Raw genomic sequence first — 27,559 nt, 5'->3', positions numbered from 1 at the left:
ACTCGTTCTGAGACCTTGAAGTAGTTGTTCCCCGTGCTCTGCAAGGGCCGTGGCTTTTGTGGAGTGATGGGTAATGATGCTTCGAGTGTGGCTGTTGTCTATGTGTGCAGAGGGTCCCTGGTTCAAGCCAAGAAAGGGGCGAGAAGAGGGACGGAAGCAAAACTGTTACACAGGCACTATTTTAATCAGGAGAATCTCCTCTTTGTTATGATGTAAGTCTGGGCAGCGAGCTCATTTGTCATCGATTGCTAGACCAGAAATAGTCTGAAATGTTTATTTTTCCCCTACTTTTTCATTACGCAGCCATAAGCACAGTTGACACCATCAAGGTGCGGATGTTTACTTTCTACACAAGTTTCGGCCGACGAACAGATTGTAGTGGTAAAATAAAAATAGATATATTTTTTATAGAATTCTAAGCATCTGTCACATTCTTCTTCGTCAGACGATAAAGAAAAATCATTGTCGGACCAAAACGCAGCGGGATCATGTGTACTCATCTTCTTTATTTTAGGAAAAGAAGGGAAACCAAAATAAACACGTACACTAAACACAATGACGCATAACAGGCTGGTAAGGCAACTAAGCTATACCTAGCACAATCTCCCACAAACTCCAAACACATACCTAATTATAGGACTCTTAATCAGAGGCAACTAGGAAACACCTGCCTCCAATTGAGAGTCCAACACCCAATACCTAAACATAGAAATACTAAACTAGAAAGAACATAGAAATACAAAAACATAGAACATAACCCAAAACCTGGAAATAATAAATCAAACACCCTTCTAAACAAACCAACCACCCCGAACCACATAAAACAAATACCCCCTGCCACGTCCTGACCAAACTACAATACAAATACCCCTATACTGGTCAGGACGTGACAGCATCACTCCAGTCAAAACAGGCTTTGCGAACGTTCGATTCCATTAATTTGCTATGGGCTCGCGTTAGTGTTCCAGTTTAGCCAACGTTCTTAAGCCATTTTTCAGCCTTGGGTGAACTTTGACTGGTTCTATTGTCCAGCCTATAGATAGCCAGAGCGAATTTACGAAAGCACCCGAATGTCCATTGAGAAAGCACAACGACTATACCATTTAGCTAAGCTAAGAATGACGGGAATAATCAAGTCAATAAACATTGGGTAGTTCGACAGCCTATAGTTAATATACTGGCAAGTTTGATGTATAACTACTAACGTTAGATAGCTAGCTAACATACCGGTACATACTGCTGTAATGATATGCTATGCGGTTCGTAAGGACAGCGTAGATAACAAATTGTCAGCCAACATAACGTGTAAGGTAACTTATTTGAAAAGTCATTACTTCATTACATTGAGTAGCAAGCTACCCCTTGGTCGTTAGGGCAAATCTGGTCTGCGATTGGAGGGGGGGTTTTCACACCTAGCTCTGCCTTTAGACTATTCTTTTTTTAAAGGTTGAATAGGCTATTGTTCAACTATTAGCTCTCCTCCCAAACTTGCAACAAATTGCTGTTCCAATCTCATTCCTTTCCCTCTTCCACCCGTCATCATTCTGCTCCTGAATGGCTCGCTTGTGGGTGTGGTGTGCTGGCAGGATATGGTAGCATCTTCGGTTGTGCGTCAAGAATTCTGCATACGTTTGTATGAAGGTGTGGTTATTCACCGGCAAATTGTTATATGCATTTCACTGTAAGGTCTACACCTGTTGTATTCGGCGCACGTGACAAATAAACTTTGATTTGATTTGGTACATTTGTGTCTTTTTGTTGAGAGCAAAACCTTTTTTATATTCAATCAAAAATAATTGTTCTGAATGCAACTGTTTTCCAACACAACGGAAGTCAAAGCGGACACCTACGAAGATGGCATCTCAGGTAAGTAGCACTGGGCTGTATTGGCGTATCCTAAAAATGACATCTGCTGCTTGAGATTTAACGGTCATATCTCAGTTATTGTTTTCATATCTATAAAAAAAATAAGCTGTTTTCTTTACTTTCAGAGAGCGAGCTGACCAAGGGGTCGAAAATGTAGATATTGCCAGATGTTCACTGTGCGAGGAAGAGGCCGTGGAAGCTTTACTGCTGGCAAAAGTGTTCATAACCAGAGGTAATTAAACTGTTCTGTGTTATTTTTCTCCATCTCTGCCTGTCTTGTTGTACATGGAACCTGTCACACATGCATTAATTAAAAAACCCTTCAGATGTCAGCTGCTAATTTTCAGATTTACACCACATAAACACAGCCCTTTTCACTGGACTATCTGTTGCTGCCAAGTCATGATTTCCCTGGGGGTTAGCCTTGCAATAACCAAGTGGTGAGACACATAGCCCTCTATATTTAAATGTTTCAAGTGCACTCTGATAGGTGTCTGCGTCACATACAGTATCTTCTATTGACATTATCTTCTATTGTTTGTCCTCATGTGTCTGTTTTTCAGCATAAAGTACTCTGTAGCCACTTAGTGTGGACACCAGGTGAGACCACACACACAATAACAGTCTCTCTTCTTCACTTCATCCCTCTCCCCCTTCTCCCTAAATCCTCTAGGTTATATCAGCTGTTTTGGTGAAGCCCTCCCGCAGCTGAACTGGTTGACACAGAGGGCACAGCATGATCATAGGTGAGATGACACTTGGTCGGGTCAACAGGAAGTATTATTAAAGAGATGCTTTAACATTTAAATAAGTCAGAGATGTAGTAGTCCCAGAGTTAATGATCCAAGGTCAGTTTTGCATTTCACCTCCTGATTTAAGATGACTGACCGTGTTTGAATAAAAAAAACAAGGCTTAATCATGCTCTCTCTCTATCCATTTGCAAGTAGTCTGCATGTATGTTTTGATGTGAGAGAGGAAGCCAGTCCCGTCATCGCCACCCCACCCGCTCTTAAGATAACTTTCGGGCCAACTGGGGGCCCAAGGCTGGTTAGGAGACACTGCAATTGTGATGAACAGAGAATATTAGGGTTGCACTGTAATTCATGAATCATATGCTGTCTGCCTCTGTTCTTACCTCTTTCCCTTTCTGTCTTCTACACCTCTCTCTCCATCTCGTCTTTCTTCCTTGTTTTATAATGCACACCATATGTGCATTGAAGTACAGAGTGTACTTGTATTTATAATATTACAATTATCATATTTATAATGCATTTATGTATTTATAACACCTGGATAATGAACTTCTTTCAATAAAGCGTTTCACATTCTCCACTGGTTGAAATTAAGTATCTCATTGAAATATGCAGGTGAAGGGAGATAGATATGAATAATGTTTTTTGTCTGTATATTTGAATTACAAATCAATCATGTTTCTAGTCTATTGCATAGTTACAATGTGTAATCATTGATGTCCCAGGAGCAGGAGTGGTAAACACTGTTGAAATGTATAATTTTAATACATACATGCAGACACAGCATCATTCAAATAGTTTGATATGACTGAAAAATAATGTCTCAGAGATTCATACCTGAACTGCACCTTTATTTGCCAAGGAAGAGTACATGATCAGTGAATATATTCATTGTACAGGGTACAATGTGGGAATCTTATGCGCGGTAATAACTACAGTACATGTGTATATAGGACTTGCATTTTTGGCACAATAAAGTTAGTATATCTACTCTATCCATAGGCTTCATTAATGCCATTCAGACTTGAAGTTGATACAACAACTATGATAGCTGAGGTTAATAGATTGGTATGAACATTAGTTCAGAACCTAACGTTTTAGGGTCCATATGTAACAGTATAGCTTCCGTCCCTCTCCTCGCCCCAACCTGGGCTTGAACCAGGGACCCTCTGCACACATCAACAACTGACACCCACAAAGCATCATTTACATTTACATTTAAGTAATTTAGCAGACGTTCTTATCCAGAGCGACTTACAAATTGGTGCATTCACCTTATGATATCCAGTGGAACAACCACTTTACAATAGTGCATCTAAATCTTTTTAAGGGGGGGGGGGGGTTAGAAGGATTACTTTATCCTATCCCAGGTATTCCTTAAAGAGGTGGGGTTTCAGGTGTCTCCTGAAACCCCACCTCGTTACCCATCGCGTCACAAAAGCTGCAGCCCTTGCAGAGCAAGGGGAACAACTACTTCACAGTCTCAGAGCGAGTGACGTCACCGATTGAAACGCTATTAGCGCGCACCACCGCTAACTAGCTAGCCATTTCACATCGGTTACATATACACAGATTGGCTACATACCGTAGCTAGCAACACATCCATAGGCATAGTTATTTTTATCCTCCGCTACACAATAAGCAAGTAAATAGTTAGCTAGCTATGTTACTTCATCTGCATTGCAAGATTACACAATTGTACATTCAATTTGCAGTAAATGCTTTAGCTAGCTAGATTCTTTACATCCACTGTTTCTCAAGATGACAGCCTGATTTGCTGGTTTTCTCAGGAGTCCCTAAAACATTAAACAACATGAATTACAAATTAATTATCCTAACACTAGCTAGCTGGCTAATGTTAGCTAGTTAGATAACTTGCTAAATAGCAATTTTCGTAAACTAACCTCATGACGAAAAAATATGCAAAAACGTTTGTCTCAAAAACGTTTAAAAACATTAACTAACATATCCCTCTCAATTATACATTTTTTGCTTGACTCGTTATGATGTTATAACAACTTACATCTGGTTCCACCGTAATGTTTTGTCAGCCATCTTTGTTGAAGAACGCCACAAGGCAAGGGTGGCTCTCGCGTCAAAATTCGTCATTGGAACCACTCGATATGATTGGTCATATAAAAACCTTGGCAACCAAATGCATAATGAGTGCTCTAACTCCCCCTTGTGGTGGTCTGGAACAATGAAGCCGTGACGCTGGGTACCTCTAAGTCCCATGGTGCAAGCTCACAACTATTAAAGGAGGAACCACTGTAGCTAACATTAGCTGGGTCGCTAGCTAACGTTACGTGTATGATCTGTATAGTAATATTATTTGTATCTCAGAGCCATTTGCTTTGCTAGTAATAGCCTAATGTTAGCTAGCTAACATTGAACCTGGTTGGTTAGATTCAACATCATGATTTGGGATTAAGGTTCACTGTTTAGCTGTCTTAACAAAAGACTCCACTATGCAAGTATCCATTTCAATAGAATGTTCATGATATCACTGCAACACGACAGCTGTTGATAGACGTAGCTGGTAAATTCGCTCTGGCTATCTACTCCGATTTCAGGACACTCTCATCTGAGTGTGCCAGAGCGCAGAATAACTGACAAATGTACGAACGCTCAACACCCATTGAATATGGCCAGTGTCTGTAAACGCTGGCAAAAAAAGCGTAAATTGTTGCCAGCAGCACAGTTGCAATCACCAATGGTCTGGATAACATAAAAACAGCCTAACCAGCTCTGCTAAGGTGAGTAAAATGGTCAGAGTGAGTTGTTCTCTCATTTGTGTCTAGAAGTAGCTAGCCAACGTTAACCAGTTAGCTTGGGTGCTTGACTGCTGTTGTTAGGACAGAATGCTCAGATCAACCCTTACAGAGACGGGTGGGGCTAAAGCTTAAGAGGGTGTGAACGATGCCTGAACGGGTGTAGACAAAGAAGAGCTCTCCAGTATGTACCAAAATATTCAAAGGCCATTTTCCCAAAAGTGAGGTTACAAGTTCATCAACTTTCAAAGCAGAATTACTTTCCCATACTTTCCCATTTCTCAACTTTTATCCAATATATATATATAACAAAAAAAAACATTTAGAATGTTGCTACATAAGACCGAATCGAGCCGGTCGGTCAGAATTATTACTGTATTTGTTGTGCTGTTTATACTGCTAGAAATGTTGATGGATTAAACTGATTAATATGAGGGTGTTTTCAGACCAAGGAAAACACATTTCACAGGACCCTATGTAGGCCTCAGGGTTTCTGGGAAACTACTGCGCTGTACAACGTGACCGGTCGGGAGTAGGCCTAAGCCACTCCGAGTGAAGAGCAAAATAATCCTAACATTTCCACACCCTAATTGTAGGCTAACCAATACCCAAGCGGAGTATTGATTTATCAAGACCAGTCCCCATGCTTGTCTCAAAGCAGTACAAAATGGTCCTGAAATACTTGACCACACCCGGGTAGGCTATTGCTTCAAATCCTATTATAACAATTGGATGACTTAGGGTGTTTCAGTAAGCAACAATTTGTTGGCTGCAAATGCATTAGCCTACTTTATTCCAATATTTCTGTCATTCAGTGATATTTATTCCCATAGTAATTTGTTATGGATCCATCCAGATGTGGTTAAAAAACAGTGCATGTGGCTGGCTATGCAAAGACATGGGTGAAGTGACATGCCTTGTAAAAATCCAATGAATTAGAAAGGCTGCTAAAACCCTTCCACCTGGTCGACAGTGTTGTTGTGTCCTTACAAGTACAGTGCACTTTCACTCCATTCTCCGCCTGACTCTCTACCAATGCCACCAGATTATTAGTTATGTTGATGTTATCTATTCGGTAACATTCCACAAGTAAATGTAATAAATAAAACGCCTACATTAAATAGCTCAGGTCTTGAAAATATGTGATATAATAATATTTGATCTGTGCTTAGTAGCGGAGGCTTCATGGCTTCGCCATCAACTTGTTAATTTAGCAGACATCACTTGCGTATACACATATTGTATACACATATTGTATACATATACACACACTGTCAACATATATATTTTAAGAATATAATGGAATATAAGACACCATGTTCATTTGTCTTAGAATAAAACAAAAGCCATTCAGTGTAACAACAGCTTTAGTAAAGAAATGTTTCTATTTTTAAACGTGAAGAGCAAGTTTTACACTACTGTTCGGAACTCAATCACTATCTTCTTCATCCGCATCCTCATCATTCAGTCAATTCAAATTCAATTGTAATACATTTTGTCACTCCCGTTCAACAACTCCAAATCACTTTTGCATGTGTGCCAAAGGGATAACTTGAAATAACATGATGTAGGTAGATTAAATAATCGAAAGGAAGAATGTGATTTTTTTTTATTAGCCTAGTGGATATCAGTATTTTAGGCATATCATGTGAATTAGGCCTCATTTAAAATAATTGTCAAAAGTGCAAGAAATACTGTTGCATGACAAACAGGTGCTGTTAGATTACAATATAATTTATCTGCCAGTTTGGAACAGTGTAAACAATACTAAATAAAGTAGAAGTAATACCATAGAGTCTGTTCTAATGAAAACTTTTTGAAAAGCCTTTAATACAGCATAGCAACGTTTAAAAACAGCCGGATTTGTGAAACTGCTTTATCCAACATTTTGTGGTTGCGTGAGACTTGGTGATCACAGAATCAGTAGGATATTAAACAAACACTGAAATAGGTAACAGAAGCAGGAACAGCAAAGGGCTGAGTGACTCACTCGTTCCTGGCTTTCAAAGTAAGTTCTATTATAATGCAGGGTTAAAGACAAATTCTTTCTGATTGTCTTTAGCATGCAGTCTCTCCTCTCGCTACAGCTACTTTTGTTTGAATTATTGTATTATAATAAATTCATATATTTGTAGGGGTTGATGCATTTTTCGTTAGAGCAAATCTGGTCTTTGATGTTGAGTTAGAAATATGAAACTTTAGTATACTTAAGCATTGAATACATTGCAAGTTTGCCCTTTTTTGTCCATTAGGTTACACGCATCTGATGATTCACTATAAATAGGATTTATTTGATTTATTTTGTTTACAGTCTTCATTGTAACCACAATGTCACAAATAATTGAACACACGGAACATGAGCGGATTAATAACTTGGTCAAAACATTTCTTTATTAAAGACTATGAGAAAGAATCTTGGTACTTATTTGTTTTGATCCAAAGCCACAAATGAGTCACTCAGCTGACAAATTTAGCTTAATTCTGCGAAATAGCCTACTAATTAGGTCAAGCCTAAATGAATATATTAAATTGCCTACATAAACTAGTACATTTCATATACAAATGAAGTAGCTCAGGTCCTGAAAAAATGTGCAATCTTTTTCCCCTCCCTACCTCGCTGGAATCTCTTTCATTCAGTTTCTTCTTCACGTCAGCAAAGAATGACCCCGTTTTTTAGAAACTCCCTTTAAGGTGCCTTAGGAAAGTATTCAGACCCCTTGACTTATTCCACATTTTCTTACGTTAATGACATATTGTGAAATGTATAAAATAAAATAAATCATCCTCACCAATCTATACACAATACCCCATAATGAAAAAGCAAAAACATTTTTGCTAAAAATAACAAAAATAGAAATACCTTATTTACATAAGTATTCAGACGCTTAGCTATGAGACTCGAAATTGAGCTCAGGTGCATCCTGTTTCCATTGATCGTCCTTGAGATATTCCTAAAACTTGATGTCTTGATCATGATTTGATTGGATAACATTTTGGGAAAGGAACACACCTGTCTATATAAGGTCCCACAGTTCACAGTGCATGTCAGACCAAAAACCAAGCCATGAGGTCGAAGAAACTGTCCGTAGAGCTCCGAGAAAGGATTGTGTCGAGGCACAGGTCTGGGGAAGGGAAGCAAAAAATGTATGCAGCATTGAAGGTCCCCAAGAACACAGTGGCCTACATCATTCATAAATGGAAGAAGTTTGGAACAACCAAGGCTCTTCCTAGAGCTGGCCGCCTGTCCAAACTGAGCAATCGTGTAGGGGCCTTGGTCAGAGAGTTGACAAAGAACCTGATGGTCATTCTGACAGAGCTCAATAGTTCCTCTGTGGAGATGGGAGAACCTTCCAGAAGGACAACCAACTCTACAGCACTCCCCTAATCAGACCTTTATGGTAGAGTGGCCAGACAGAAGCCACTCCTCAGTAAAAGGCACGACAGCCCACTTGGAGTTTGCCAAAAGGCCCCTAAAGGACTCTCAGACCATGAAAAACAAGATTCTCTGGTCTGATTAAACCAAGATTGAACTCCTTGGCCTGAATGCCAAGCGTCATGTCTGGAGAAAACCTGGCACCATCCCTACGGTGAAGCATGGTGGTGGCAGGATTCATGCTGTGGGGATGTTTTTCAGCGGCAGAGACTGGGAGACTAGTCAGGATCGAGGGAAATATGAACAGAGCAAAGTACAGAGTGATCCTTCATGAAAACCTGCTCTCAGGACCTCAAACTAGGGTGAAGGTTAACCTTCCAACAGGACAACAACCCTAAGCACACAGCCAAGACAACACAGGAGTGGCTTCAGGACAAGTCTTTGAATGTCCTTGATTGGCCCAGCCAGAGACCGGACTTGTTATTTGTATTTTTATATAAAACCTGTTTTTGATTGATCATTATGGGTGAATGTGTGTAGATTGATGAGGATTTTTTATATATTTTTTTATCAATAAGGCTTTAGAATAAGGCTGTAGCGTAACAAAACATGGAAAAAGTCAAGGGGTCTGAAAACTTTCCGAATGCACTGTATATACTTTGGAGGGGATATCACTCTTTCACACTGTGGTAAATACAGCCAGTTTGTTATTTAGAATATATTTTTTTCTGTCTTTCGAGGGAAAGAAACCAAATGCCCACCGTGCCTATTTTTCAAAAATCGTCAGTCCACATGTCAAGTGGAATTGCCCAATTGTATTTACTTGAAGTTCTCTCTCAACTCTTCTCTCTCGACTTCTTGCTACCATTATTTTTTGCCTGATGCAGGTCTCTAGTGCCAGAGAAGAGAGACTCTTGGGCTGAAACATTCAAACCTCCATTCATTTATGAAAAGATAGTACATTTGTGCCACAGTTCTAACTCCCCCTTGTAATAGTGTGGTGCGATGACAGAATGACGCAATTTACCAAAATCTGCCAGCATCTACCCCAAACAGTCACGGCATAATCTCAAAACTTTTAAGTGAGGAACCACTGTACATGCATAACCCATTCTCCATCATTGCAGGAGTACCCGCTCGGCTGACAATGAACTGTGCTGCTATGTGAATATGATAATCCAGGTTAACCTAGTTTTTAACCAGCGGCCCAATTTAAAAATGTTAGGTCTTTAATTTCATAGCTAAAGTATAATTCAATTGTTCTTAGAAAACCAAACGTCTTGAACCTTCCCTATGGTGTCCTTGGCTGTTGCATACTATTGATAGAAGAGCTGTGTTTTCCAAGACGGATATAAGCCTTCTGAACATGAGTCTAAACGGTCGCTTTCGGAAAACGCAGCGAGCCACTTCAGTGGCGAAAACCAAAAGGTGATGTTTGTTGTTCAGGGAGAAAACCCATTGGAGTCAGAGCGATCACTCTAGCCCATTGCTACCTGTCAGATTGAACAAATTGAATTTGTCTTCCTTCGGTGGCTTGTTGAGGCTCTAAACAGCGTATTAGCGGCCCCACTTATCAAAGCTGTCCAAGCAAATGTGTTTAGCTGCACTCCTATGTGACATAGATGTTTTTATGGATGACATTACATCTCCCTTTATTACACATGTCATTGTAATTGTTTTAGAAAGGGACAAAATGTAGCTCTCACCAGGTTATCTAGAAGACATAAATCTTACACCGACAAAAGTAGTGCACTAAATAGGGAATAGTGTGTCAACACAGGTTGTTGAGCCTTCTGCAGCTTTCTGTCCTCTGAAAGCCAGGTCAATCATCTACAGCCACTCTCAGAGAGGACTGAGGTGAAATCCTGAGTGAAGACATCATCATCACCTGAGTGAGGCATCTCACGTTTACGCTAGCCTCTCCGCCACCCTACTAGCCTTGCTGTTATGGTCCCTGTGGGAGCCGTCTGTCATGTAGCTGCCGTGTGGCGCCATTAAAGGCTGATGCTGATGCTGGGAGCTTTGTCTCAGAGCGAAGGGCTGAGGGGCTCTCATCACATGGCTAGAGGAGCACAGCATTATCACTCAAACAGCATGGGCTGTTTCATCTTCACATGGAGGTTACTCTGAGAGGTGTGAGGCTCTGTGAGAGGCTCTGTTTCTATTTGCTGGAGCGAGAGAAAAAAAGGAAAGCGCAGGTGCTCTCTCTCTCGCTCTCTCTATCTCTCTTTTTTTCGTTCTTTCTATTGTTATATATCTGCTTTGTCCTCGATAGACATGCATATTTTTTCCCCCAGTTTGTCTTTTCAAAGAAAACATGCAAGGTGCCAAAAGCAATTAGATAGAAATGAAAAGACCAAGAACAATTTAAACCTAGACATCTCTGCAGGAAATAGCATCCTCAAACATGCATCAGTAGTGAGTCATTGTCTCAGGATCAAACGGAAAGCATGAAGGAACATAAAGAGTGACAAGCACATGGAGACACGTCATTGACCAAGGTCATCAAGCTGACGGGACGTCATCTAACAGAAGAATGGGAGGGGTTCTATAAAATTAAAGGTGATTTGCACTAATGTTACAAAAGCGTAAAATAGATGTTTGGAGAAGAAAACACATCACAGAGGCTAACTGAATAGAAACCATTCTTTGTTTGCAGTTGCACAGTACGATCTGAAAATATGTAGCCAAATCCAGCAGTACTTACTTTGGGAAACTGTTTGACGGGTATTAACACTTTCTGGCCCAGCTTCATGTTCTTGTTGATGACGACATCAATGAACTTCTCCTCTTCTTTTTCTTCTTTTCCTTCATCTTTTTGTAGTTTTTCAATTTCTACAGGGAGAAAGATAAAAGCAAGATAAGAGTCAATGACTATAAATGATTAAGACAAAAAAGTGATCAAAGGATCAAAAGATGTCCGTCCATTTTCTCACAGGAGTTTGCTGAAGTGAAATAATATCATTTACGTGTGCCAGTTTGCCGGTTGGTTTGTTGTTGCTCAGGCTCACACCTTTTTGCTTTCTCAGTCAACTGTGAAATAGGCTCTTTTGGCAATGCTGTAATTTACCTGGATATGGTTGTAATCATAGCATAGTCATTCATCGTGCCCATTGGAAGAAGCTCTCTGTCTGGTTTGTAATATTTTGTAATATAATAGTAGGTAGATCAAATGTGACTTTCCCAGACATTTGAATAGCTTTCATGTTTTACCTCATGAAAATGTATAATTAGGGAGGCAAGTATATCTGTAGGTTATGTAAAATATTGGGCGTGATGGTTTAGAAGGTAGCCTTTGATGTATTTGAAGATGTAACCTTGAAGGATCAATGAGATGGATAACATCTGTGTTCAGGAGCCAATAAAATGGTAATGTAGGGGGGGCCAGGGAGGGCCAGGTAGGGAGGGTTACCAAGGGCAGAACCGAAGCCTTCAGGCTAGCATTGGTCAGTGGACACTTTAACTGGGGTAGTGGAGGGAAGACTTCAATAGAAACACACACATTATCTATGGACATATACTACCTACTAGGGCTACAATTACAATTACCGTATAACTGTGTAACCAACGGTGATGGATGAAGACCGTCATTAAAATCAAATAACCATCAATATTATTGTATTTTTTTTTTTTAAATGGGGAATGACCACAAGGCAGCAGAAGCACACATAACACTAGGATGAATAGAACAGGCTTGGAACTTCTAACCCTGGCAATTTGACTGGTAAACTAATTGGTACACTCACAATAGCTGCCTGGTATTGTGATGCAATAATTTCCATGGTAATGTACGTATAATGTTAATTCAAATGATGTTAACTGATGTGGCTCATGAAATGGTATGTATTTTTTGTAATGTCAGTTGAGTTGAACCAACAAATCACAGCACATATTTTAGCACATATTTTACTTCCTGCTTTGCTCCTATGGGTACACTCGCAATGGCCGCCAGTCCACTCATTATGCCATCATTGACCTGAATGGGGATGCACGTTCTATTCACCGTGGAGTGTATTCATTGGTTGCCAAAGGAAGCCAGGCTTCCCTCAAAAATTTACCAAGAAAAAAAGTCTAAAATAATTTATCTTTAGTCTCTCTGTGTTTCATAACGTTTCTTCAATTTGGAAGAGGCTAAATGTATCTCACCGGAGAAAGCATCCGAGCGATGCTGTCAGGTCAAAAGGAGTATGATATTGTTGCTGCCCATAGCATTGAATGCAAGGTAAGCCAGCGAGCATCTGGCCTCCCTTGATAAAATAATTTATACAATAATAGCCAATCAGCGTTGAGTTAAACTGAGTGAGCTCAACTGTGAATGGTCCTGGCGCACCAACAAAAATGTGTCAAGGGAAGCCAGTTTGTATTTGGCTTCACACCATTAACACAGCTAGAACAATGAGCTTTTCCAGTCATATCACATCGAAAGCCAAAAGTCATTGACAGAAAAAAAACATTGTGTTGTTGCCCTCCAGTGGCTAGCTAGCTAGTTCAAATGGGCCCTTTCCTAAATTAGTCATGGGTGGAGATAAGGATTTGGACTTGTAGCTTCACTTAATTATCCGTAATGCTCCATGATTACATCTGCGATTTTAATGGTGATTCTTATCCAGCCATAAATTCATAAATTGTGCCTCTGGCTTGAGAGGATGGAAGTTCAATATGTAGCTAGATGTAGAAGGCTAATGCTAACTAGCTGGCTAATGCCCATGAAAGGAAGTTAGGCTAGCGGGCAAGCATTTTATCAAGGTAGCCTATGACAACAAAAACTAAAAGTGCGTACTGTATGACAGAGTGATAGACCATTTCGGCAACATGAAAGAGAGGAGGATGGCATTGGCAGTTCTCTAAGTAGGGTGAGTCAACATGTTTTTTCTACATACACACACATACACACACACTCACACACACAGAGAAATCAGTGCCATGGACAGCCACATTATATTTAGCTTATGTTGATTGGACTAAATTGTTTTTGGTATCTTTTAGTTGTCACAGTATTAGACTAAGTATAGGTGATTTGATGATGATGAAAAGTTGAAGTTGAAATGGTGCTGGAATAGTGGAGGCAGCTCCTGTTTTCTCTCGATAACTCTCTGGTGTTCTAAATCAATAGTTGTTTAGTAGTCTGAAAATGTCAGAAACATGAATAACTTGCTTGACCATGCTGTAGGTCATGTACCTGTTTCTCACATGTAATATGCTTTGTGGACTTCACCAGACAGATGTTGCTCTCTGGTTTTGTGATGAAACACACGGTGGTTGAATTTATTCTGCCCGCCGTGTCTTCTTATTGTCTTATTCTTATAGGCCTATATATCACGGTGGTAAGACATATGAACTAACAGGTTATAGAGCAAACAACGCAATTATCACAACACATAGGTTGTTATATGGCTTTTTTTCCTGGCTTGGCTTCCCCAGTGATTTATAACCATGTACCACTACTGTCTATTCAGCACAGTCAGAAGCAGAGAGGAGAAAATGTGCGTAAAACAATTATAATAAAAAACAAACATTTTATATATATATATATATATATATATATATATATATATATATATATATATTATTTTTTTGCTATTCAAATAGTTATTACAGTGACCACGGTCATTTGGCTGGCCAATTATTGTCATCCAAAATTCCATGACCATCACAGCCCTACTGGCTCAGCATGATATCAGAGTGTAACTTGTGTGACACGTGTAACATCTGGGTCTTTCACATACAGGCTAATAAAGCCATGGTAGTGATGTGAAGAAATTGAAAACAAGTTGTCTCCAGATTTGACTTTCTACATATCATTTCCATCACATCTTGAGGTCTTGCTTCTCTGAGTTTTTTTTTACTTAACTCAGCAAGTCAGTTAGGAACAAATTCTTATTTACAATGACAGCCTTGTTCAGGGGCAGAACGACAGATTTTTACCTTGTCAGCTCAGGGATTCGATCCAGCAACCTTTCGGTAACTGGCCCAACACTGTAACCACTAGGCTACTTGCCTCCCCTAGTTGACAGCATTAGATTCCAAGAATGAAGTGAAAGACTACAATAACGGATATATCAGTAAGCTGGAATCTCTTCTAAGCCTGAACTCATCCCAGGAGCAGATTCCTCACATTCTGAGGAGAGCCCAGATGAATATTAATATGTGGCCTTACAGAGAGTCTGTCTTTGTTCCTCAATGCTCTGGTTGTCCTCAGGGCAATATTCAGTATCCTGTGGATGAGTCGATACCTCGTTATTGGTTTCAACAGTTCTCTGATGTGTCGGTGAAATCCCTCAATGTTCACGGCTATAAGGATTTTAAAACATCTGGGCCTTAAATGTGTGGATATTTCCCATCTATAATACCTAGCTGTCCCCTCTATTGAAACAACCTAAACTGCAGTTTGGTGTTCTATTTCCACATTGGTTTGGTTAACAGGTATCAAGAACACATTGTTCACTAAGAGGGCCCTCTTCTCCTCCGAACCAGTGGTGACTGTAGTGGTGGATGCATTTCAACTGGCCCTTAAGTCCAAGAAAAAGGTATTGTTTGATGGGTACTGTGGTTCTTCTTCGTCCATCAAAGAGGATAGATATGTCATTAAAATTGTATTTACAGCTTTACAAGGCCTCCGTGGGCTTCGGTGATAGCTAGGATCTACACAGTAGGGGGCCTGGCCCAGCTCCCAGATGTCTAGTCCTCTATTAGACATGGAATCACTAAAGAAAAGCAGTGCACTTACTTAGACCACATCCATCCTTCCATTTAAAATGCATTAACTGGAAGAGATTTGCAAGATTATGCTTGACTTCCACATCAGACTGTGAGCGGTGAGGAGTTGAGATGAGGGGGTTGTTACATCCTCTAATGTCACATTGCAGAGAAGGTAAATGTTGCGATGTGATATTAAGAAGATCAAGCATCAGAGGTCTAATAGCGTTCACATCAAATATTGATCATGCAAACTATGTGGGGAATGCATACATTGTATTTGTGGCTAAACCGTGACATTTTCACCAAACTCCTTGAGACTAGTTGATAGATGCATAAGGTTAAGCGTATTACATTTCTTCCAAACCGGAGGCAATGTGGTCCTGGGCAATAATGGTCACACACCATGAGTTCGGCGACAAATGCTTGGACATTATTCTTCTAAATGTGTTCTGTCCTGCTCCTTACTCTGTCTTCATGTTGTTTTTGTTATGTTTTTCCAGAAGAAAGACATTATGTCTTTGTACAAACTTCCTCAGGCAGAAAATGTCCAAGTCTACTTTTGTGATGGTAAAGCATGTCAGAGCTTTGAGAATTTAGACATTACAGAAAAAGAGAGAAACATGTTATGCAATGTTTCTGTGATATAGCACGAACCAAACATTATTACCATAAAAGGCTTCTTCAAATTCCTACATAAAGAAAAATAAGTAAAACTGTCTAACTCCACATTCTAACTCAATTGGCTGGAACAGACTGGTGCTTTAGAGTTAAATAAACATAATCATTTATTTGGTTACTTGTTTTATGTAGTAGTGTCTTAATCGATTTCCCAAACTTTGCCGTGTAGCCTATGCATCCTATATATTTCTGTCTCAACTTAATACCGAAATACTTCCCAGTCAAACAGACTATATAAAATGGTGTCATGATACAACATTATAGTACGTGTATATTATATTAAGAAAGAAACAACATGAGTAAGAAACACACAATATAAGTGGTCTGTAGGTTTGGGTAGCTAGATTTACCAGGTTACAGATCAATACCAGGGCTACCTGCTGTCATCTCAATGTGCCACAGTCTTGTGTTAGCCCAGTTTTTGATGTAGATGTTATTTTCCCCTCAAATTGCCCCCTGCTTGTGACTCTTTGTAGATTTCCATGACAACTGACAGACTCTGATGAAAAGCACCATACTCTGGGTTTCAGTCGGTTAAGTGATTACCTGAAGCCTCCAGGTGACATTGTGTGGTCAAAAGAACTTCATATTAACACAGATGGAATTTAACTCATTTCTCTCTGTCCTTTCAAACAGATGGGACTCTTAGGGCTGGGAAAAAAACGGACTTTAAGTTGACATTTAATAAAAAATATTCAAAATGCGTTTGTTTGTTGATTTCCTCTTTATTGAAAAATACAGTATATTGTTTTCTTTCTGCAAAAGAGATAATGAGTTTTACTTTTGGCTTTTAAGTGAAATTAAGGACCAAATGAATAGAAATGCTGAAACAGGAATGTCATGTCATTATTCTGTAATGTTCTGAAGCAAAGCCTTAATGACTGTGCAGACCTAGAACAACCCTGGTCAGTTTCCTCACAACAGGAGACCAGGCGCTCCTCGCCTCTGTTCATTAAATCAATCTCAGACAGAAATCACTCTAAAATGCATTTACATTTGAATTATCAATGCCTCCTTCTCTTCCTCCACCTCTACAGCTCCACCTCCGTATAGTGATAGAGAAATGATCGCTACATGAAAGCAGGCTGTTGACAAACTGTCTTTGTTTCAATCCTAATATGACCACCAATTCAGTGTGATTCAGGGTGTCAGGCTGTGAACCGAGTTAGAGAAAACGCGCAGCTCAACACTCAGACCCTCCCATCATGCAGGGTGGTCTCAGCTCAACACTCAGACCCTCCCATCATGCAGGGTGGTCTCAGCTCATCACTCAGACCCTCCCACCATGCAGAGTGGTTTCAGCTCAACAATCAGACCCTCCCATCATGCAGGGTTGTCTCAGCTAACACTCAGACCCTCCCATCATGCAGGGTGGTCTCAGCTCAACACTCAGACCCTCCCATCATGCAGGGTGGTCTCAGCTCAACACTCAGACCCTCCCACCATGCAGAGTGGTTTCAGCTCAACAATCAGACCCTCCCATCATGCAGGGTTGTCTCAGCTCAACACTCAGACCCTCCCACCATGCAGGGTTGTCTCAGCTCAACACTCAGACCCTCCCACCATGCAGGGTTGTCTCAGCTCAACACTCAGACCTACCTACCATGCAGGGTTGTCTCAGCTCAACAATCAGACCCTCCCACCATGCAGGGTGGTCTCAGCTCAACACTCAGACCCTCCCACCATGCAGAGTGGTTTCAGCTCAACAATCAGACCCTCCCACCATGCAGGGTTGTCTCAGCTCAACACTCAGACCCTCCCACCATGCAGGGTTGTCTCAGCTCAACACTCAGACCCTCCCACCATGCAGGGTTGTCTCAGCTCAACAATCAGACCCTCCCACCATGCAGAGTGGTTTCAGCTCAACAATCAGACCCTCCCACCATGCAGGGTTGTCTCAGCTCAACACTCAGACCCTCCCACCATGCAGGGTTGTCTCAGCTCAACACTCAGACCCTCCCATCATGCAGGGTGGTCTCAGCTCAACACTCAGACCCTCCCATCATGCAGGGTGGTCTCAGCTCAACACTCAGACCCTCCCACCATGCAGAGTGGTTTCAGCTCAACAATCAGACCCTCCCACCATGCAGGGTTGTCTCAGCTCAACACTCAGACCCTCCCACCATGCAGGGTTGTCTCAGCTCAACACTCAGACCTACCTACCATGCAGGGTTGTCTCAGCTCAACACTCAAACCCTCCCACCATGCAGGGTTCACTGTCTTTGTTTCATTGCTAATATGACCACCAATTCAGTGTGATTTAGGGTATCGGGCTGTGAACCTAGAAAGAGAAAGCGCGCAGCTCAACACTCCGACCATCCAACCACACAGGGTTCAGCCTCAGTTCAACACTCCGACCCTCATGCCGTCCACCAATTTCACTGGCTCCCTGACAAGGTCAGTCTGGCGGCAGGAATTCGTTTTGGTCCCTAATCTGGAGATTACGTTCTCCTTTCCCGGCCCAGTGCTGGGCTCTCTCTCTCTCTCTCTCTCTCTCTCTCTCTCTCACTCTCTCTCTCTCTCTCTCTGTCTCTCTCCTTTTCTCACTGCTCACTGTGCCTTCTCTCACCCTTTCTCCCTGCCCTCCCAGGCCCTATCTCTCTCCCTGCAGCCCCTGCCCCCATCTCCTTCCCTCTCTCTCTCTCTCTCTCTCTCTCTCTCCCTCGCTTTCTCTCCCTCGCTCTCCCCTGGCCCCTGGCAGCCGGGTTCTCTGCTGTGAGGTAAGTAATGTGCCCAGACCTGCGTACAGCCAGCAAACAATGTCCAGGATTAAGACTGCAAACTCTCCCTCCCTGCAGCCCCTGGCAGCCCAGCTATGTTAAAACTGAGACTGAGAGGCCCTCCACCACTGCAGGGGGCCTTTTCAACTCAGCAGCCTGCCCGTTGGTATCAGGAATACACCCAACTAACCTGGGCCTCCTCTGTTCTCTGTTCAGTTAAATCTTCCTCTCTCATCATTCTCATAGAGATGATAGAGTATATAGGAATGCAGTTATTTGGCCTGCCCCACCCTGCCTTACTGATAGTATTGGGAATACAGTGCATTCAGAAAGTATTCACACACCTTGAGTTTTGCCGTATTTTGTTGTGTTATACCATGAATTTGAAATGGATTAAATTGAGAATTTTTGACAATGACACAATACCCCATGGAATGATGTTTTCTGACATTTTTCATTTAAATTAATTAAGAAGGAGACGCTGAAATGTCTTGATCAATCAGTATTCAACCCCTTTGTTATGGCAAGCCTAAATAAGTCCAGGAGTAAAAGTTTGCTTCACAAGTCACATAATAAGTTGCATGGACACACTCTGTGTGAAAAATTATGATTTTTGAATAACTACCTCATCTCTGTACCCCACACATACAATAATCTGTAAAGTCCCTCAGTCGAGCAGTGAATTTCAAACACAGATTCAACCACACAAAGACTAGGGAGGTTTTCCAATGCATCACAAAGAAAGGTACCTATTGATAGATGGGTAAAAAAAAAAGAAGCTGATATCCCTTTGAGCATGGTGAAGTTATTAATTACACTTTGGATGGTGTATCAATACACCCAGTCACACAAAGATACAGACATCCTTCCTAACTCAGTTGCCAGAGAGGAAGGAAACCGCTCAGGGATTTCAGGATGCGGCCAATGGTGACTTTGAAACAGTATAATGGTTGTGGTAGGAGAAAATGATGATGGATCAACTACATTATAATAACTCCACATTACTAACCTATTTGACAGCGTGACAAAGCAATTATCTTTTTGTCCTGAATACAAAGCATTATGTTTGGGGCGAATCCAATACAACACATTACTGAGCACCACTCTCCATATTTTCAAGCATGCTGGTGGCTGCATCATGTTATGGATATGCTCGTAATCGTTTAGGACTGGGGAGTTTTTCAGGATAAAAAAGAAATGCAATGGAGCTAAGCACAGGAAAAAATCCTAAAGGAAAACATGGTTCAGTATGCTTTCCACCAGACACTGAGAAACAAATTCAAATTCACCTTTCAGCAGGACAATAACCTAAAACACAAGGCCAAATCCACACTGGCGTTGCTTACAAAGAAGACAATGAATGTTCCTGTGTGGACGAGTTACAGATTTGACTTAAATCTACTTGAAAATCTATGGCAAAACCTGACAATGGTTGTCTAGCAATGATCAAGAAGCAATTTGACAGAACTTAAAGAATTTTGAAAAGAATAATGGGCAAATATTGCACAATCCAGGTGTGGAAGGCTCTTAGAGACTTACCCAGAAAGACTCACAGCTGTAATCACTGCCAAAGGTGCTTCAACAAAGTATTGGCTCCATATTTCTGTATATTTCTAAAAGCATGTTTGACTTTGTCATTATGGGGTATTGGGTGTAGACGAGAGAGGAAAAAATCTATTTAATACATTTTGAATTAAGGCTGTAACACAACAAAATGTGGAATAATACAAGGGGTATGAATACCTTCTGAAGGAACTGTATTTTGGATAAAGACAGCTGCATAACAAAAAGAAATACAGCCTTAAAATTCATTATTTTACTGTGATATTATACTGTGGTATAATGGTTCGATGAATTCAGTTATTTCTTTTTGTTATAAATTGTTTATAGATTTGTACAGCTATAAACAATTTAGACAATTCCTTGTCATGGCAATGGGAAGAAGCAATTGGGGGTTTTTCTCATCTAACTGGAGGAGTCTTGAATTGCATATGCATTTTTATATTTCCATATAACAGTCTGGGGAGACAGAGATGTTTAAGTTCAGAAGACAGTCAAAGACATCAAAGGATAAAAATGTGGCTTATGAGTTCTTATTTCTCATCCTCAACCAAACTACTAGATACTAGATACTCATCTCGGTGTCCTCAGCTCATACTGATGCCCTTCATAAAAGTAGAGGACATGATATACTCCATGTAGACATATCATGACAAGCTTTATTAGGATGTCAAGTCAGGTCTCCAAGCAGTTCATATAGAGATTACATTTTCAGCAAAAATTCAAGCATCTGCTATATGACTATATTTGCAAAGGTTTCTTAAACTGCAGAATAATGCAATTTCCATGCTGTGTCCCCTGGAGGCAGATTCATAAAATAATCAAATAATTACCAGTTATATATATAGTTCAGAGTCAGAATGAGTCCCAAATGGCACCCTATTCCCTACATAGTGCACTACTTTTTGACCAGGGTCCATAGGGAATAGGGTGCCATACAGGGTGGGACTCATGCAGTATTAACTCTGAACAACATCCCTTGACTAGTAGACTAACTCTGAACTCCGATCTCTGTCATGGCAAAGCCTTGTCTGATTAAGCTGTGTTCTTCAGAAAGACAGTGCCTGCTAGCCTGACAGCAGTGTAATAACCATAACCATTACATTACATGTGGCCCCAGCCAGTGTGACAGTCTTCTGCTGTCACAACCAATCTGGGTTACAAGTCTAAGTAGCTCCAATGAACTCCTCTGACCTACATATCCATGCAGACTCAAATATCTCCTTGTTCACTGTCTCAATCCACTTAAGACTGAAATAAGTACAATATTTCAAGGCCCCGAAAGAAAACAAACAAACCATGAAATACAAACACACACGCATGCTCACACATGGTAAAGATATGTCCCCAGACACCCTGCTATAAGACTGCCTCGGTTGCATATTCAACAACAAACCATTATGCAATATGTTTTGTTTACTAAAATATCTGAAAAGCATTCCAAAAACCCCAGACAAGGCATATTCTATATGTAATGTATGTCTTAGTGTAAAACTAAAAGAGACTTTGAAGATACTAAAGAAACCCTATGTAGATTTAAGCACGCTAGTATACTGTATCACCACCACTGCACTACATTTAACTCAAACTAAAACAGTTAGTTACTCTGACACTGCAGACGTGAGACTCCAACACACTGGCTCGTGCCTCAAACCTGTTATATAGGTTAATGGCATTCTCTATGCATAATTCACAAATATTGAGTTCATAAAACATTATGTTTTTCCCACAAAACAATAGATTAGCAGAAAATGAAGCTGGCTCTGGAGAAACATCGCCCCAGCAGGATAAAGTACCCACATAGAGAACATCCCATGTGGAGAACATCTGAGGTTCAGATAGCTAGTTAGGTATACCTTACTGTATTAAATATGCATGAAAGCAGGGCCTCCTGTGGAGCTGGATAATACAGGGATACAGTAACAGAAGGCTGGAATGATGGTCTCCCACACCAATGAGATGCTACTGGAAGCTACCACCCACCACCATAACACACACACACTCCAAATAGAAGCTTCCCCTACACCTGTCCTCTCCCCTCACATCTGTCCTGCCCCCCCACCCCCCACCCCCCATCCCCCCCCTGCCCATTTGACGTCTCCATCAGCCCCTTTGCTTCTCCAGCCGTCCAATCCTAGACACACTAGACTACCTGCACTTTGAAGGTGTCTGATTAAAAATGCAGTTTAGGAGGTTGTGGAAGAGCGAGATGAGAGTTGACGTGAGCTATCCTGGGGAAGGGACCAGACGCCTTTCTCCTGTCAGATTCACTCTAAGATTAACCACTATCTCTGTGTGGCCAGCCTGAACAAGAACTCAGATGCCTGCCCATGGCTCCTTATGGCATCACATAAACTCTGATGCTGGTCCACCGTTGGAAAATAAACACATAACAAACACTAAAAACTACAGCTGTAGATTCTGAACAGATTCGGAGGAAATGTTCACCGTAACACACTTTGCATGTCGATATGCTACAGTGAGTGAGAGCACTCAAATAAATGGTACTGTACCAACATATGTGTCTGTCTTTTTATCCAACTAGAATTCATGGGTCCAACCACACGCCTACTTGGCATGATACGCCTTTCTCTGAGATTGCTTTCTAAAAGGAACAGCACAGCAACACTGCTTGAACTATTAATATATAATTAGCATGAGCTGATGTTTATCGGTTCAACGTCGCTTAGCCAAATGAAGCTTCCCATCAAACCATCATTAGGCTCTGAAAGGAGGGGGGACGTGAAAAGAGGAGAAGGAACTGTGACTTGGCGTAATGATGGTCATTATCTGGAATTCATGTCAGGTTACATTATCAAAATGCACTGAATCATCATAACTCATAACGACCTGAGAGCCTTCCTTTTTCATTTAAATTACTCATCTGGTGTCAATTAGAACTGCAGACGAGGCTGAGGCTAAAAGGGAGATACTGCTGCGGCGCATGGAAGTGCTTTTCAAGGGGAAGTCCAGGATTTAAGGTAAGACAGTTGAACAAATCTCGTGAGGTATTTTAATAAGCTAGCTTTTTCAAGAATCAATCGATATACACTGAGTGTATAAAACATTAAGCTCTTCCACGACAGTCACCCCGCTCCTCCGCACACTCCACTGGCTTCCAGTTGAAGCTCGCATCTGCTACAAGACCATGGTGCTTGCCTACGGAGCTGTGAGGGGAACGGCACCTCCGTACCTTCAGGCTCTGATCAGTCCCTACACCCAAAGAAGGGCACTGCGTTCATCCACCTCTGGCCTGCTCGCCTCCCTACCTCTGCGGAAGCACAGTTCCCGCTCAGCCCAGTCAAAACTGTTCGCTGCTCTGGCACCCCAACGGTGGAACAAACTCCCTCACGACGCCAGGACAGCGGAGTCAATCACCACCTTCCGGAGACACCTGAAACCCCATCTCTTTAAGCAATACCTGGGATAGGATTAAGTAATCCTTCTAACCCTCCCCCCCTACCCCTCCCCCCTAAATCGCTCTGGATAAGAGCGTCTGCTAAATGACGTAAATGTAAATCAAGGTGAAAGCGATGATCCCTTATTGATGTCACTTATTAAATCCACTTCAATCAGTGTAGATGAAGGGGAGGAGACAGGTTAAAAGATTTTTAAGCCTTGAGACAATTGAGACATGGATTGTGTATGTGTGCCATTCAGATGGTGAATGGGTAAGATAACATTTTGAAGTACGGGGTATGGTAGTAGGTGCCATGCGCACCGGTTTGTGTCAACGCTGCTGGGTTTTTCACGGTCAACAGTTTCCTGTGTGTCAACAATGGTCCACCCCCCAAAGGACATCCGACACAACTGTGGGAACATGGGTCAGCATCCCTGTGGAATACTTTCGACACCTTGTAGAGTCCATGCCCTGACGGATTGAGGCTGTTCTGAGGACAAAATTCAGAAGTTAAAAAAAATGGGTGTACCAATCCCAGAATGCCCCTTTAAAGGGTTAGCTAGAGCCTACTGGTTGGTTTGACTCCATACAGCCAAAACATGTTACAGACATACAGTCACAGAGCCTTTTAAAATGTCACTTCTTTGTAATACAAAACATTTGTATGAGCTTTTATGGGAAAAGTCAGAAATTATGGCATTGCATTGTTATTGATATTGATTCTGTCTACTATGAAGTATTTTCCCTCACATTGATACATCATTAATAACATCTAATAGACTGAAACTCAACAATGCATGCCATATCCTTAGAAGGCCACAGTCCTTGGGTTATCCTGTGTCTAGCGCCTCCTGAGCTGCTGAATCTATTAGATTACAGACAGAGTGCCTCTTCATGGCACTAAGCATCAAACAACCCCAAAACATAATAAATCAATATCCTAATTGAAATAAGAGCCTTGATTTTCTCTTGTAGATGATGCTACACTTATTTATGCTGAGTGATAGAGTCTGTTTTTGGTATCAATGGCAAGGGGGTCAGGGGGGTAGTGGGATAACATGCCAGATCAGATCTACTAATATGGACCTTGTTGTTTTATTACCATAGTAACAGATTATCTGGCAGCTCTGTATCTAGGATCAGAATGTAATCCAGATGTAAATCCATGGAGAACACGGTGGCAGATTCTAGCCTGCTGTAGTCTACACCATGTATCATAGTGATTTTACATCTTATTATGGCCTAGCCTTCTACCCTTTTCACAGTATCATTAAACCGTCCTGAACAGGACTGTGCTGGCTCTGATATTTTCATTTCACATTGTTCTTTCCAGCATTGTTCCAGCAACTACGGTGGATGCGTAGGCTATACATTGGATCGTGTGTGTGTGTGTGTGTGTGTGTGTGTGTGTGTGTGTGTGTGTGTGTGGTCACAAATGTGGACAGAACAATATCACAATTATGCAAAATATTGTATGTCGGCCTATGTCAGTTATTCTGATTAAGCATAAAGATGTAAACCTCGCTGTCAAAGGAAATCCTTACATAATGGGTTAGTATTGCCCAGTGACTCCTTCCTTACAGCTCAACATGAAATCACCTCATGATGATCTACCTCTACCATGAAGACAACATCACTACAACATGCTCAGACTAATCCTCATACATTCCAAGTTAATGGAAGCAGAATTATAGTGGATGGATGGGCTGAATGGATGGATGGAAAACGTTAATTAGAATGCATAAAAATATACAAAATAATTACCATAACTAATAATGTCCTATTACTTATTACCTTCGTTCGTTTCACTGTTCTTTTTACCTCATTAACATTCCAACTAATGTAGCATCCAAACAAGAACATCTATGACATTAGGGCTAGATATACGCAATTATAATGTTGCCGTCAACGCATCCATACTTCCATCAGAAGATAGTTACTTTGCTCAAGCAGAGAGAAGAATAATCTCCATCTGGAGCCATAAGGGAACAGGGTTGCTAGCATGTACAGTATGCTGAGACATAGAACAAGACTAAAAGGAAATGTCTTGATTAACCACCAGGTCAGACATTCTGAGATGAAGCCAGAGTGCTAAAAGGATTCCAGATTTGCATCCCAAATGGCACCCTAATCCCTACACAGTGCACTTCCTTTGACCAGGGCCCATGGGTCAAATTAGTGCACAATATAAGGAATAGGGTGCCATTTGGGATGACACCCAGGTTTCTACCTTTGGGAATAGAACTCCTGTCTTAGACCAGAGAATATAGATTAGGGAATAGACCATAATGAGTTTTACAATTTTATGAGGGAACTAACGAGTCTCTGCTAGGCAGGAACAGAACAGGAAAACCTGCCTTGACAAACTGTGAAGGATCCCCTGTGTTAAGGATCACGGGTGTGCCTAGCTTTTTATCCAAGTCAAAAACAACTTAGCTACGTTTAAATTAATCTTAAAGGAGGAGCCATTTTTTTATAACCAAATATAACAATTTTATGTAAACGGAATATTATAGAAGGGTCCATACACCTTTTTTTCACATATATTTTTTTAACTTATCCCAAACAGCAAATCACTTCCTCATCCTTGCTGTGCAAACATGAACAAAAGCTCCAAAAACACCCAAATACAGTTTAGAAATGGCAAAGCTCTCAGTATAGTGATGCAGGTCTTTAGTGCCTGTGCTTAGCTCCATTCAGTTTATTTTTATCCTAAAAAAATCTCCCTAGTCCTTGCCGATGACAAGCATACCCATAATATGATGCAGCCACCATGATGCTTGAAAATATGAAGAGTGGTATTCAGACATGTGTTGTGTTAGATTTAATGCTTTATTTCCTTGCCAATTTTTTTGCAGTTTTACTTTAGTGCCTTCTTGCAAACAGGACGCGTGTTTAAAAAAATATTATTCTGTACGTGGACGTCAATCAAGGCAGCCGCCCACACCTATCTGATTCAGAGGGGTTGGAATGAAGGCGGAAGACACATTTCGGTTGAATGCATTCAGTTGTGAACTGACTAGATTTCCCTGTTCCCTTTCTTTTCACTTCTTTAGGTTAGTATTGTGGAGTAATTATAAAGGTGTTGATCCATCCTCGGTTTTATCCTATCACAGCCATTATTTTGTTTTGATTTATTTATTTATAGGGGACAATGCACATTAATCAACATCAATATTACAATAACGCAACAGGTAAGGTCCTTTACACACCCAGTATACAAATACTCGCTAAAACAATACAAAATACAAATACATTACATCCAATAATATATCATTCTAATAACAACAACACTATCATCAATTGTTGTCTTACACATATGGAACCACAGATAACTCAAGTGTACAGGTTTGGATAGATTTGAGACATGTTTTCAATTTACATGTAAATGTACAATAATCAGTGCAGTTTTTCTAGTCCATGGGCATTGCATTCCAGTATATTGTAGCTCTAACAGAGAAGACCGACTGACCGATTTTACTGTGTCGAAAAGGAACAACACAATCCCCTCTTATTAATGCCCTTGTTATCCTGGAGGTGCTTTCCTTGAGCATGATATGCAGGCATAGGGGTGGAGGGGCAAGACCATGTAGGATCTTAAAGACAAGGCCTGCATCTACATACTGCTTAAAGCTATACAGACTAAATAGTTTATGTTTGTAAATGATATGACAATGGTGGTGACGGTTTGGTTTGTTATCAAAAATCTTAAGTGTTTGTTTGTAGAGTGATTCAATTG

The 27,559-nt window shown here is 40.9% G+C and overlaps 1 protein-coding gene across 3 annotated transcripts in view; it reads right to left on the bottom strand.

Moving 5' to 3' along the window:
• LOC106588624 (KH domain-containing, RNA-binding, signal transduction-associated protein 3) overlaps nucleotides 1–27,559 on the bottom strand; it is a 145,594-nt gene that overhangs the window by 59,574 nt on the left and 58,461 nt on the right. For all 3 annotated transcript variants that reach the window (XM_014177799.2, XM_014177796.2, XM_014177797.2), the window contains exon 2: nucleotides 11,471–11,598. In XM_014177799.2, the coding sequence (XP_014033274.2) occupies nucleotides 11,471–11,598 (128 nt within the window). The remainder of the gene's footprint in view (nucleotides 1–11,470; nucleotides 11,599–27,559) is intronic.

This window comes from Salmo salar, chromosome ssa27 (assembly GCF_905237065.1).
Source record: "Salmo salar chromosome ssa27, Ssal_v3.1, whole genome shotgun sequence".
Classification (NCBI taxonomy): domain Eukaryota; kingdom Metazoa; phylum Chordata; class Actinopteri; order Salmoniformes; family Salmonidae; genus Salmo; species Salmo salar.
This window is presented reverse-complemented; position numbering and strand designations above follow the sequence as displayed.